The 13230-nt window shown below is 36.9% G+C and overlaps 1 protein-coding gene across 2 annotated transcripts in view; it reads right to left on the minus strand.

Annotated features, from left to right (window-relative positions):
- ITPR3 (inositol 1,4,5-trisphosphate receptor type 3) overlaps positions 1-13230 on the minus strand; it is a 192032-nt gene that overhangs the window by 11821 nt on the left and 166981 nt on the right. The window contains exons 47-55 of one of the 2 annotated variants that reach the window (XM_063453125.1): positions 11887-12000; positions 11526-11718; positions 10115-10240; positions 9823-9995; positions 5308-5472; positions 2874-3054; positions 1167-1274; positions 870-988; positions 525-690 (exon numbers count right to left, since the gene is read on the minus strand). In XM_063453125.1, coding sequence (XP_063309195.1) covers positions 525-690; positions 870-988; positions 1167-1274; positions 2874-3054; positions 5308-5472; positions 9823-9995; positions 10115-10240; positions 11526-11718; positions 11887-12000 — 1345 coding nt within the window. Of the gene's footprint in view, positions 1-524; positions 691-869; positions 992-1166; positions 1275-2873; positions 3055-5307; positions 5473-9822; positions 9996-10114; positions 10241-11525; positions 11719-11886; positions 12001-13230 lie in introns of both variants that reach the window. The other variant, XM_063453123.1, reaches the window with a different exon arrangement.

Genomic DNA, 13230 nt, shown 5'->3' on the forward strand with positions numbered 1-13230 from the left:
TGATCATATGAATCAATGCACAAACGCACCTAACTAGTTTTTGCAATGTCAGACTGGCATTGCATACTGTTGCCTAATTTGTGATCTATAATAGTCATTCTTTTCATTTAATGTTACCACAAACTTTATTCCAAAATGCATGACTTTACATTTATCTGTATTGACTATCATCTACCACTTGCCTACTCAGTCTCCCAAGTTATCCCTATCCCTCTGTAGTAAAGTTATGTCATGTTCACACTGTGTTTTAAAGGACCACAATAGTGCCAGGAAAACAAACTTGTTTTCCAAAAAGAAAGGGATTTCCAAAGAGAAGAAAGGTTGAAAATTTAATGTTGAAATTACAAAACTGCATATAAACTAATGTTTTCTCCAAATTAATTCCTCATGCAAAGTAAAAAATAACATTATAAGAAAAAGGTCTGTTGCAGAAGGTGTTACAGAAAAAAACAGGGATCAATAGAGGGCGGAGAAATTGTGTCAGCAAGCATACAAATTGCAGGCAGATGTAATAGTTTTCTCACCGCATATAAAGCATGTGGTTTTCAGAACCTCCTCTTTTTTCTGCTTCTCACTTCTCAAATCTGCAAATGTGTCAATGATGACTCCAAAAATCAAGTTCAACACAATGATGATGACGATGAAGAAGAAAAGAAGGTCATACACCACACGAGCAGGATAAAGGGATTCCTATTAGAAACCAATTTTAATTAGTCATTCAATATATAAAAAACACGATTAGATTTCTAGGAAATTATTATCTGATAACACTAGATTAATTTATATGCTGTCCAACCAGGTAGACTCTCCTAGCAGGAATATTTCCAAATATTTGTACAAGACTAAGGAAATGTTCAAAATGTTCCTACATCCTTGGAAGGCTTTCTCAGGATGTCTCCCACGCCTCCACCATTCCTTAATCCATGATTTAGTACGGTAACAATGCACATCAGCAAAGTGTCACATGCTCGTTCTGTGTTATCTTCGTCTTCTGGGAAATATGTAAAAGATGGAGAATGAAATCATGAAAAAAAACAGGATAAGCATGCTTTTTTGTAGAGGCGATAGGCAAATGGTGGCAGTGCAAAATATACAAAAACATAAACATGACAAGTAATTCTTTAGTAATTCGGAAAAAACAAATTGCAATTACAGCAAATATTTACCCTCTGGATTATGAAGTACTGTAACTCCAGAAGAACAGTCGATTTGGTCCTTGCTACAATATTCTTCAAAGGAGCTTGACTCCATGGACTGGGCGTGTGGCTCAGGAACTGTGAGAATTAATAATAAACCATAATTTTTCTGAATTAACAATTTCCAATTGAACCATATTTGGAATTACTACTTAATATTGTGTCTATGCATGATATAATGTTGGTTAGTGATTCGTTTTTTTATGTTATGTTATGTTGAGGGATAAAAATTATAGAAAATTGTATAACTTCTCAGAAAATAGTTTGTGAATGTTTTCTACCTATGAAACATGTTCTGTAATGAAAATGATTTATAATGTCAAATTGTTAGTTTAAATAAACACTCCAGGAACCAACACAACTTAACTGTGTTTGGTAGTTTTTTGGTTTCATATTCTTGCTATATCACTATAGATGTATAGATCAACAATTATAGGGATTCTTTGGACTCCAGCAAAATTTAAAGGATCACTATAGTGCCCTGAGGGTGCCCCCACCCTCAGGGTCCCACTCCCGTGGCGATGAAGGGGGAGGAAGGGGTTAATCCCTTACCTTTTTTCCAGCGCCGGGCTCCCTCAGTGCTGGGACTGTCCTCCCTCTTCTGATGTCATCGGCTCAATGCGCATGGGCGGCAGGAGCCACGTGTGCATTCAGCCAGTCTCATTGGAAAGCATTCTCAATGCTTTCCTATGGACGCTGGCGTCTTCTCACTGTGAAAATCACAGTGAGAAGCACCTCTAGCGGCTGTCAATGAGACAGCCACTAGAGGCTGGATTAACCCATAGGTAAACATATCAGTTTCTCTGAAACTGCTATGTTTACAGCAGGCAGGGTTAACCCTATATGGACCTGGCACCCAGACCACTTCATTAAGCTGAAGCGGTCTGGGTGCCTATAGTGGTCCTTTAAGTGCATGTGGTATTTTACTAAAGAGATTTCAATGAAGAGAAATCTTAATGAAATCTCTTTAGTAAAATACCCAAATGCACTTACGGTAAGTTGTGCTGGAGTTCAAAGAATCTGTACTTCTATAGTGATATAGTGATAAACCCCTTCCCCTCTTAAGGACACAGCTTGAGATGTAAAAGGCCAGCATGACGGAAAATTTCCATCATTTGTCCCTATGGAGTTTAGTGCATTTTGTAGTTTTTGGTCTCTTATTCATGCTGTATTTGTCTTCTCATTCAAATTTCTTTAGTAAAATGCCAAATGCACTTAAGTTGTGCTGCTGTCCGAAAAATCCCTTTAATCGTTGATCTGTTCATCATACAATATCAGAACTCTGTAAATTAGATTCTGAATAACCTATGCTACCAATGAAATCCCTTTCCAGCTTTTTTCTTTGTCCTTATTTTCTTGTATTTTTATTAGGAACAGAAATAAGTAATAACAGGATTTCCACATGCGTCCAACTACTTTCTAGCGATATAATGTATTTTCCCCCAATGGTCTGTCTGGTAATGAGTTCTGATAAACAAAAAAAGGCATATTTCATGTTGTTTTCATATGGCTATATAACTGGAATTAGCAAAGGGCCAGATTTTTCAGCATTAACACTGTCTTGAATATTCTCTTTGAATATATATATATATATATATATATATATATATATATAAAAACAACGTGCACCACATTTTTATGGTTATGCAATGACAAAGACTAACCCATTCAACTCACATTTAGGAAGATGATCCACCTCCATGATGAAGTCATCTTTTAAGAAGAGAAAACCCACAATCGAGAAGAGGTAGACCAGGATCAGGGCAAGCAGTGCAGTCAGGAGGATGGAGCGACCATTACGTGTAACACTTTTTATCACATTGAACAATGTCTCCTCCCGATATATCAGGTCAAACAGCTATAGACAGTAAGAAACAGTCATAGAGTTGTTATAAATGCATTATACATTTGTACGCTGTAAAGAAACAAACTGTCTACTCTCACTTTAATATATGTGTGCATGCCTCACTTGTCAGACAATATGAAGATTCTGTAAGCAGACTCTGTATTCGACAGTGTAATCATTCGGCATTTAATTCAATCTTAACACAAAAATACAAAGTGCTGCTTTCTCCTTTTAGTGTATCTCATTCAGTAAAACTTGACTTTGGTTGCTGAACAGAGTAAGTAGTGGCCAAGTATTTGTATTAACTAAGACTTGTGAACCTTTTAATGTTGGCTCTTCCAATCATTATGAAACAAAATTCCATAAAGGTTGGGCATGAACTAAGCAAGACATGACAGACGCTAGCTTGTTTAACAATAGTAAGTATGTGTTGTTGGTTAAATAATTCCCTTCAGTACCATAGCGGCCCCTGGTTTAAATGATTATAAATGAATATGTCCAAGTCGAACTCCATTATATACTTTGGTTGACATTGTACCACCAGCCACAAGTCCAAAGGGCAGAGTCGATAACATCTTGACCTCTGAATGGACAGCACTGCATGTAGAACTTGGTGCTAAATCATGTGTTGTTGGCTTAAAATGTGTATGGCAGAGCAGCTTTCTAAAAGGTATTTTAAATAATAATTTGAGCCTAGCATACAGAATCGATTGTGTCTGTATTAAATAAGTGCCGATCTGAGATTATATTATAATGTGAGCTGAACTGTTTGTGTGTTTGTGGGAGCAGTGAGAGACTGTTGCAGACAGATTCCCTTGGACATTATAATCTCAGGCTATTCACGATATAGTTGCACAAAAAATAGTATAGCGTGAGCTGATGTGTTTGTGTGAGGAGTGAGTGACAACTGCAACTGGTTCTCTTAGGCATTATGTTCTCAGGATATAGTTGCTCAGGTTGTACACAAAACATAGTAGCATATGGTATAAATATGCATCTGGTATAAATAAGCAATAAAAACTAATTAAGTAATGTATGCTGCTAAATTATAACATCATGGTGATATGCTTTGTATTCCTTGGTAATGAGGCATGACTGGCATTTATTTGAGAAATGTTGAATGATTGAAGTTTTTTAAAAACCATAGAAATCAAAATTTTGTGTTCATGTAATTTATCGTTTCAAGTTATTTGTGGGGTATATACATTGGTATTCTTAGCCGATTAAGTGGTACTGCATACATTGTTTTGACAGGCTAACTGTCTAAATCACCTCTGTCATAGAAATAATTAAAATAATATTTCAAGGATGCAATTTTAGACTTGCTGAGGTTATCATTATTGATATGACACAATAGACAATTTCAGACATCTCAATATCAGTATCATAAGCTGTATCTCTAATATCTGTGGATATATATGCTATTGCATTGACAATAAGCTTTAAATACATTAAAGTGAAGCTGACCGAAAAATATTTCTTATACATGCTAGGCTATATATTGTTTAAAGAGGTCACCATACCATTAAGATAACACTCTAGACCTTTCCATGCATGAGATAATATCTGCTGTTTAGGAAAACTAATGTCCAACTTTCCATCCAACAAATGATTAGACTTTTGACTTTTCTAATTAGGAGAAGATGTTGTTATTTAAATGAACAGAGTTCCTATTTACAAAACAACAGATGTGATTCTTAAAGGTGTTCAGGATTTGAAGTTGTGTTTTACTTTAGTACCCTGTCTTTCCCCCAATCCCTGTCACATCCTGGTTACTGCATGCTCCATCTCTTTCATCCTGGTTGGATTCTGTCTGTATCACTATATGTCATCTGAAATCTCTCTCTGCAAGTTCCTGATGTAACCCTGTGTGTCAGCCTTGCTGTCACACAGTCTAAACCCTTTAGTTATATTAAAGTAGCAACTTCTCCTTGTTGTCTGCATAACAAGTGGTAAACTACTCTTTTTTTTTTGTTACACAGTTTTCTTTGCTATGTTTTTTGACTACTATTAAATTAATGCAACCATAAAGACACTATTCTACAACCTTACCACAATCACTCATGTATGAGTAGACTATATAAAATTATGCATATAAAAATATTATTTGGTATATGATGTACGGAATAAATACCATATGATTTTACGTTTTAGTACATTTTGTTACCTTTGATAAACCTTGATATAAACATTGATATCATTATTTTTTTTTCTATAAAAAAGTATAGGTAAGCATGAACATCCACTAGAGAATATGCCACATACCAGAATGCTGTAAAACAGTTCATGAATGAAGACTCCAAAGACACTGGTCAAAATGTAGGCCACATGGTAAAGAAATTCCACATCCATCACCATAGCTTTGTATCCACGGATGAAGGTACCACGATTACCAACAAAACTTACCACAAAGACAATTTTGTTGGTGAGCTGATATGTATTGGTCAGGTAAAAGAAGGGGATAAGTAGCAAGTGTTAGAGAACTTAGATAGATATTGTAAACTATTTAAATAAAAGCAATGCATGGCAATAAGTGATAACAATTTTAACATTAACTTGGCAGCAATTGGAATAAGTATTCTAGTGAACACACAGTAAATATAAAGAAAACAATAGTCATAAAATAAGGCAACACAAAAAGAAACAACTTTTAGTGCAATATGTACACAACCAGATTCTCAAGACTCCATTGCATAAACAGTTATTCACTAAAGTGAAAATTGTCAGGAATTATATATACTTGAGTGTAAGCCGAGTTTTTCAGCACATTTTTTATGCTGAAAAAGCCCCCCTCGGCTTATACTCGAGTGAGGGTCTGTATTATGGTGTGGTGGAACCAACCCCGCCACTTGTGCCTGGAAAGGACTGCTTGCCAGCCTATTGCCCTGCGACTATGGCCCTGGGATGTATTGCCCTTCTAGGAACTGATTTGGGCATATTTTATTATGCTGCTACTGGCCCTTTAAGAACCATCTGGGGACATACTGTGGAGTTACTGGGTGGCCACCATTTCATGTATCAGAGGCACATGGTGAGAACAATGGATGAAGCACATGGTGAGAACAATGGATGGAGGCTATTTTAACTCACAGACACTGTTTGGACTTTTCTACACAGTGCCATCTCGCCGGTATTTAAGACATTGTGCAGTAGTTTTAAACTATACAACAGGGGACACATTATACAGTAATTATTTTTCATATAGTCTGTATATGTTCTGCAGAATCTGCATTAAACTGTATCTTCCAAACTACTGAATGGATCTGGGTGAATTTTGGGTATGTGGTTTTTACGGGGTTATTGCATGTTTTGGGGTCCCTGTGATATGTTTTATAAACCTGTATTTCTCTGCCTGTGATAATTATATTACCCATTGTGTTCAGTAATCAAATCACAGGCAGAGGGGAGGATTTTGTGTGGGAGTGTGTGTGTATTGTACGGATTGATTGGTTGTATTTCAAAACCCTGTGGGCAGTACTATGTTTGTGGATTGTGAATAAAAGAGGCTGTATGTGCCAGTACAGTCAGTTCTGCTTGACCTCAAAACGAAGTGTCGTCTCGTTATTGGGGGAATTGGATTGTATGCTGATTGCCAGGAGTGTAAGCTGATTGTATGCTTTTCCTGTTCAGCTGTTTACAGCATTCATATGCTTGAGAGCATTCATATGCTTCTCCAGTTCGGTGGTTGTGGTGTCTGCTGCAGAGCTTGGAGTCCTCAGGAAGCGCTAGGAACATCCTTGAACGGAGGTACCCAGTCAGGGTGCCAGGTGATCCGTTACATATGGCAACTTACATTGCCATAATACAGACCAGGACCGCCGGGTTCATGACAAGCCCGGTGGTCCTGGAGGTTGAGGGGGGGGGGGGGGGCAGCTCCCTTCAGCTACCCTGTCTAAATCTCACGAGTCCCGTGGTTATCATGGCCATTGTCACCATGGCAACGCTCCACGCGGCACGCAGACCGCAAGATTTATACAGGGAGCTGAAGGGAGCTGCTGGGAAGGTAAGTAAGAGCTTCTGCGGGCCCCCACTGCACAGCCCATGCTACCAGACCACCAGGGATTGACATATCCCCCCCTCCCCGGCCAAGTATGAAGCAGGGAGGGGGGAATAAAAATAAAAGTAAAAAAATTCAATATTTAAATAATAAATAAAAATATTAAATTAAGAAAAATGCCCTCCCTCCCACCCAGTTTACACACACTACACAAACACTCTGCATTATATACACACACTGCATTCACACAAACACACTCTGCATTATATACACACACACACACACTGCATTCACACAAACACACACTCTTCATTCATTATATACACACACTACACAAACACACGCACACACTCTGCATTCATTATATACACACACTACACAAACACACACATTCTGCATTAATTATATACACACACACACACACACTGCATTCATTATAAACACACACTGCATTCATTATATACACACACTGTTAATAAATATTCAAAAACATTTAACTTACTGATGCCCTTAATAATGTAATTTTTTTGGTATCTATTTTTATTTTGAAGTTTACCAGTAGCTGCTGCATTTCCCACCCTAGGCTTATACTCGAGTCAATAAGTTTTCCCAGTTTTTTGTGGTAAAATTAGGTGCCTCGGCTTATATTCGGGTCGGCTTATACTCGAGTATATACGGTAATTCAAAGTGAATTTCAAAGAAAAAATAGCCATACTAAAAATATTGTCTAATCAGCTATGTTTTAATTCCAGCTTGTTTAGCCTTAAATTAGAAATTAACTTTGAATTCAGTGTTTACATTGCTGCCTAGGGACACCTCCAGTGGCAGTCGCTCAGACGGCCACCAGACATGCTTTCTGGGTCAGGCTGCATAAAAGTAGCATTTTCAGTTTTTCTTGTTAATAACCCCTTCTGTCACTTACCTGGGCCCAGCGTCAATGTCCCTCGGCGCTGGCTCGGCTCCACCTACACAACTACCCCGCCGACGTCAGCCCGCAGGAAAGACCTAATGCACAGCAATGGCCATGCTCGCTTTAGGATTTCCCCATAGGAAAGCACTATTCAATTCTTTCCTATGGGGATTCCGGTGACGTTGGAAGTCCTCATGAACAGTGTAAGGATGTTCAACGTCATTTAGGGGACCAAAAGTCGTCTTCAAGCCCGGAAGTCCCTCTAGTGGCTGTCTGATTACTCAACACACAGCCATTAATGTCTAAACCATTGGCAACAAAAGTGAGTACAGCCCTAAGTGGAAATGTCCAAATTGGGCCCAAAGTGTAAATATTTTGTGTGACCACCATTATTTACACTGTTATACAGGCTGTACACTTACTACTTTACATTGTAGCAGAGTGTCATATCTTCAGTGTTGTCTCATGAAAAGATATAAGTAAATATTTACAAAAATGTAAGGGGTGTACTCACTTTTGTGAGATACTGTATATGTATATTAGATTATTTTTTAATTAGTGTAATAAAGCACTGCTTTTTATAACTTGAGTGACACAACATAATGACATATACTGTGGTTAGTAACAATAGCAGCACTGACAGGATCTATATAAATGGATACACACTGTTGCTAGTGTGTGAGTGAAAACCAACATCAAGAACCATTCAAATTTAAAGAGACACTGTAGGCACCCAGACCACTTCAGCTCATTTAAGTTTTCTGGGTGTTCTGTACCTTTTGCACCTGGTGCTGCAATGTTAAACATTGCAGTTCCAGAAAACTGCAATGTTTACATTGCATCGCTAAGTCTGCCCTTAGTGGCTGTTTATCAGACAGCCACTGGGGGCGCTTCTGGAATGGTAACGGACTTTTGGCCTGGTATCTGATGCTGGACATTCTCCCGCTCTGCATGAGGACCTCCAGCGTGAGATTTTTCCCTATAGGAAAGCATTGATTGAATGCTTTCCTATGGGAGGTCTAATGCGCGCATGTGCATTAGACTCCGCTAGTCGTGGGATGGAGGAGGGGACGGAGCTTCGACCCAGGGCTGAGGGACATCGGCACTGGGGAAAGGTAAGTAAATAAAGGGTTTCGAGGGAGGTGGGAGGCAGAGGGATCGGTAGTGCCAGGCACTAATGTCCTAGCACTACAGCATCCCTTTAAACATATCTTGCAGTTCTAACTTGAGTAGATGCAAAAAATATTTAAAATTATTACATTAATTAAATAAACTGCCTGCAAGATCATTTCTCCTTTAAGCAGATTGTGTCTTGTTAGAATAAAAATGTGCTGTGGTCAGCAACAGTGTCTTACTCAGGTGATCAGTAAATGTTCATCTCCATCAGTGTACACATTCACAAATTGCTATAACAATTGGGCACACAGTAGAATGAAAACTGCAAGTCTGAGGACTTGAAAGATCTTTTGAAAACCTCAGATTCTTTTCTTTGTTGGCAGTGCTATAACTAATGAATGCTGGAATCAGATCTTGATTGACAAATATACAATCATGTTTAGCAATGTGAGTGAGCTAGGACATTGAGCCCTCCCTATGTCCTTACACAAGGCTCCTAGGCCCTGAGATCTTTAGAGATCTTAGCAAAGAGATTCTCGTGTACTTTTGCAGCTACCTCCAGTTGTTTAGCTGTGAGCCAAGAAGAGTGAGGAAAGATGTAAAAATGTTTTCATTCAGTAGTATTTGAGATGAAATTAATGAAAAAAATAATACATTAAACCGTGACACTGATAAATCTACTCTGTTTTTTTCAGTCTCTCTCATTTGCATCTAATTTTAGTTAGATGATCAGGCAAGAAGGCTTTAGATGACTTACATTTAGACCTCCGAGCAAATAGAGTGTTGGACCGATTCCAAGGTAATACACTGAACGCAGGATAAGAGCCACAATCAGCGGGCGAAGGCCATACCGTTTTGTAAAAAGAGACATGACAGAGAAACAGACCATGGCCCAGAAGAGAAGAGAAACCAAAGGAGAATCCAGGATTCCTAAGGGAAAATAAAACGTATCTCACACTGAATTTGCATTAACAGCTAAATATAATGTGATCTGCAATTTAATTGAATGTTTATGTTTAATTTTCTTCTTGTATTTTTATGCATCTTACCTATGGATGTGCCTTCTACATAGGGGTAGAAGAAAGCTATTATAAGGTTAATGAAAACGGCAAGATTGAAGGAAATGGTACCCCATAGTGTCATTCTACGTGAAAACCAGTACATGAGCGGCATGCCTAAAGGAAGGAAGATCAAGAGATGATAAAAAAAATAACATTATGATTCATAAAGCACCAGCATATTTTGCAGCACAGTGTAATAGTGAAATACAATGCAGAAATAATTGCAAAAGATCTAGACATATTTACAGTCTAAAGGAAGCAGGTACAATTATAGGAAAGGAAATTATATCCCAAAGGAAAATTTATTGCTTACTGTACGAACAATATAAATAGATATAATATGACATGTAGAGAACAAGATGTAACACGGTTAGTGAAAGGAAGATGGAAGTGAGACAAGATTAATTAAAATTAACTGGTTAGCTCTATGCTTCCATAATGAAGTCATTTTCTAACGAGATTATAAGAATATCTAATAGGAGAAATAAGTGTTTAATAAAAAATGGTGATGCCTTTAATAAGTTTGCAGATAGGGACAGATTTTAGAGAGTTTTTTGGTCAGCATTTGTTAAATCAAATTGTAACAGGATATATATGGGCCATTTAAGAACTGACAAAGATGTGACAAGAGTAGCTCCTAATGAAGATAACCCGGACAGCTATTACTACAGTATTTATTACAGCCTTTTAGAGGGCAAGCTGCCATGCAAATACAGGAGTCAATCAAAGATTGAACATATGTCTGATATTATTATTAATAATATGTCATTAATTTTGTTCTTCCGCAACTCTAAAAAATGTTGCAGTCACCTCCCCATCATATCTGAACACATGCTTTGTAGCGGTCAATGTATATGCTGATTACATTAATTAAAGAGACGCTGCCAAAATAAATGTAAAAAATACTATTTTGTAGATATACCCCCAATTAAAAAATGCTTGCATTTAATTATGCCTTTTTTTTTCACGAGTTGCTATGTTTTCTTACACATATATATTAAAGATTGAGCAAATGACATCATAATGCAGTTCAGACAAGGCAATCGTTGCAAATGAAGAGGAGAAATATAAACATTGGTTGATATCTCTGCTTCTCTGTTTTCTCTATGTTTTGTCTTTGCTGACTGCCAAGTACAAAGGATATAATCACTGTCAGGGAGGGTCGAGACACTCGGTTGCAGAATAAAGTGTAATTTTCTACATTTAATTGTTCACATCTCACAAATACATATTTGTTTAAATAAAGGGATAGGCAAACATGATATTAAAATACCTGGGAAGTGACAGCTTTCCTTTAATTCTTCATCTGATTTACAATTAACATCAACGTCAAATTGCAGCCATTACAATTTATTATTCAACTAAGTACATTAGCACTATCTGTCCATAAGCCACTTACTTCGTAGTTTTCTTTGCCACTCCATCTCATTGTGAAGGAAAGATGACTGGTCAAAAAAGTCACTAACTTTGCTGCTTTGTTCATCCTGCTCTGTTGTGGTGAAAACTCTGTGTTTTGTCTCCTCCGTTAGGAACTTGCAAATACTCGGAACAGGAAAAACGATTTGCTCCATGCTCCTATCCAGCCGCACAATCTGAAGCAATCAAATAAATAAATATTATATCTGTGTATACAGGGTACCAGGCAGAGTCAATACAACATCTGAAGGAGTGTAGACTCAAAATTAAATGGAATCAGTCAATTTAGCAAAACAAACCTGTGAAATACATTTTATATAGATTTTTTTTTTTTTAAATCTCACCTCAATCTGTGAAGTATGTTTAGCATAATATGCCAGAGCATCCTCTTCCTCTTCTTGAACTGGGGCAGTTGTGGATTTTAACATCTGGGTCAGTTGTTTATTATTTAGGCTCAGCTGTAAAAATAACAACGTTACAAAAGTTTTAAACACAATATATACTAAGAGACAAACACACCTTTGAAACAGTACACTTAATAGTACATGTACATAAAATACAGGTATAGCAAGCAGACAGCATAAATACAGCTTTACAGTTGTTGAGTATTTGACACAAGATAATAGCAATCACAATACAAACAGCCAAGAAATAGTGAATGACACCTTGGATTGTAAAGAGCTATCAAACAGCAGGAGGAGTTACATATACACATTCTACATTAGAACTAATCACCTTCATTTCATCCACGATTGCCCCAAGATTACTGTTCTTATTAATACTATTATTATACAAATCTTGACTCATTCTTTTTGGTTTTATATGATGTGTAATAATATTGGATTTTGTAGTTTTATATGATGTGTCATAATATAGAACAATACAGTGCCCTCAGAATTTAGTTACATTTATTATTCTCAATGTGAGAATAATGAATGTGGCATAGTACAGGAAAAGCAGTCTTCCTCTCAACCGACAAACTGTCGAACAAACCGACAAACAAAAGATTAATTTTGTAGTTCTATATTAAAACACAACAGATTAAATAAATGATAGGTCTTTCTTATACAGCTGTTCTTGCTAGGAAAAAACAAGTGACACCTTGTACCCAAAGCTCAAATCGCGAAAAACATTGAATCTATAATACTGTATACGATAACCACTTTTTATTTATTCAGTTCCTGAAACATTTACAAAAGTTATGTATATCATACATTTTTGATGAGTCAATAGAAAATGCTTCTTATCAAAACAAGACACTAATGACAGTCTGTTGATCTAAATTCCCTTAATTGTCATAACCGTCTTTAAAATGCTAATATATCTTGATTTTTTTACTTTTGAAATGTCTCTAATTTATCTTTATTTCTACATTTTGTTCCCAGGTCTACCCGTGTACAACTGTGAATTAGCAATCATTGTGCTAGTCAGTCCAAATATTTTTGTCTGATTACACATAAAGGTCATGTGGATAAATTGCAGGCATTAACCAGCTTCTTCACGGCTATAAGGTTTAGTATTCCTCTTATTCATAAGTTAAAAAAAATACATTGAGTATCACTTAGACACTTGGCAACCATTATCAAACTATAAGCTCTTTTTTTTTGTAGGAATAAGTAACTTGTCAAATAACTTTAAACAAAAGTTGAAATAGTTCATTTTTAACCCCTTATGAACAGAGGCATGTT

The sequence above is a fragment of the Pelobates fuscus genome, chromosome 1, assembly GCF_036172605.1.
Source record: "Pelobates fuscus isolate aPelFus1 chromosome 1, aPelFus1.pri, whole genome shotgun sequence".
Lineage (NCBI taxonomy): Eukaryota > Metazoa > Chordata > Amphibia > Anura > Pelobatidae > Pelobates > Pelobates fuscus.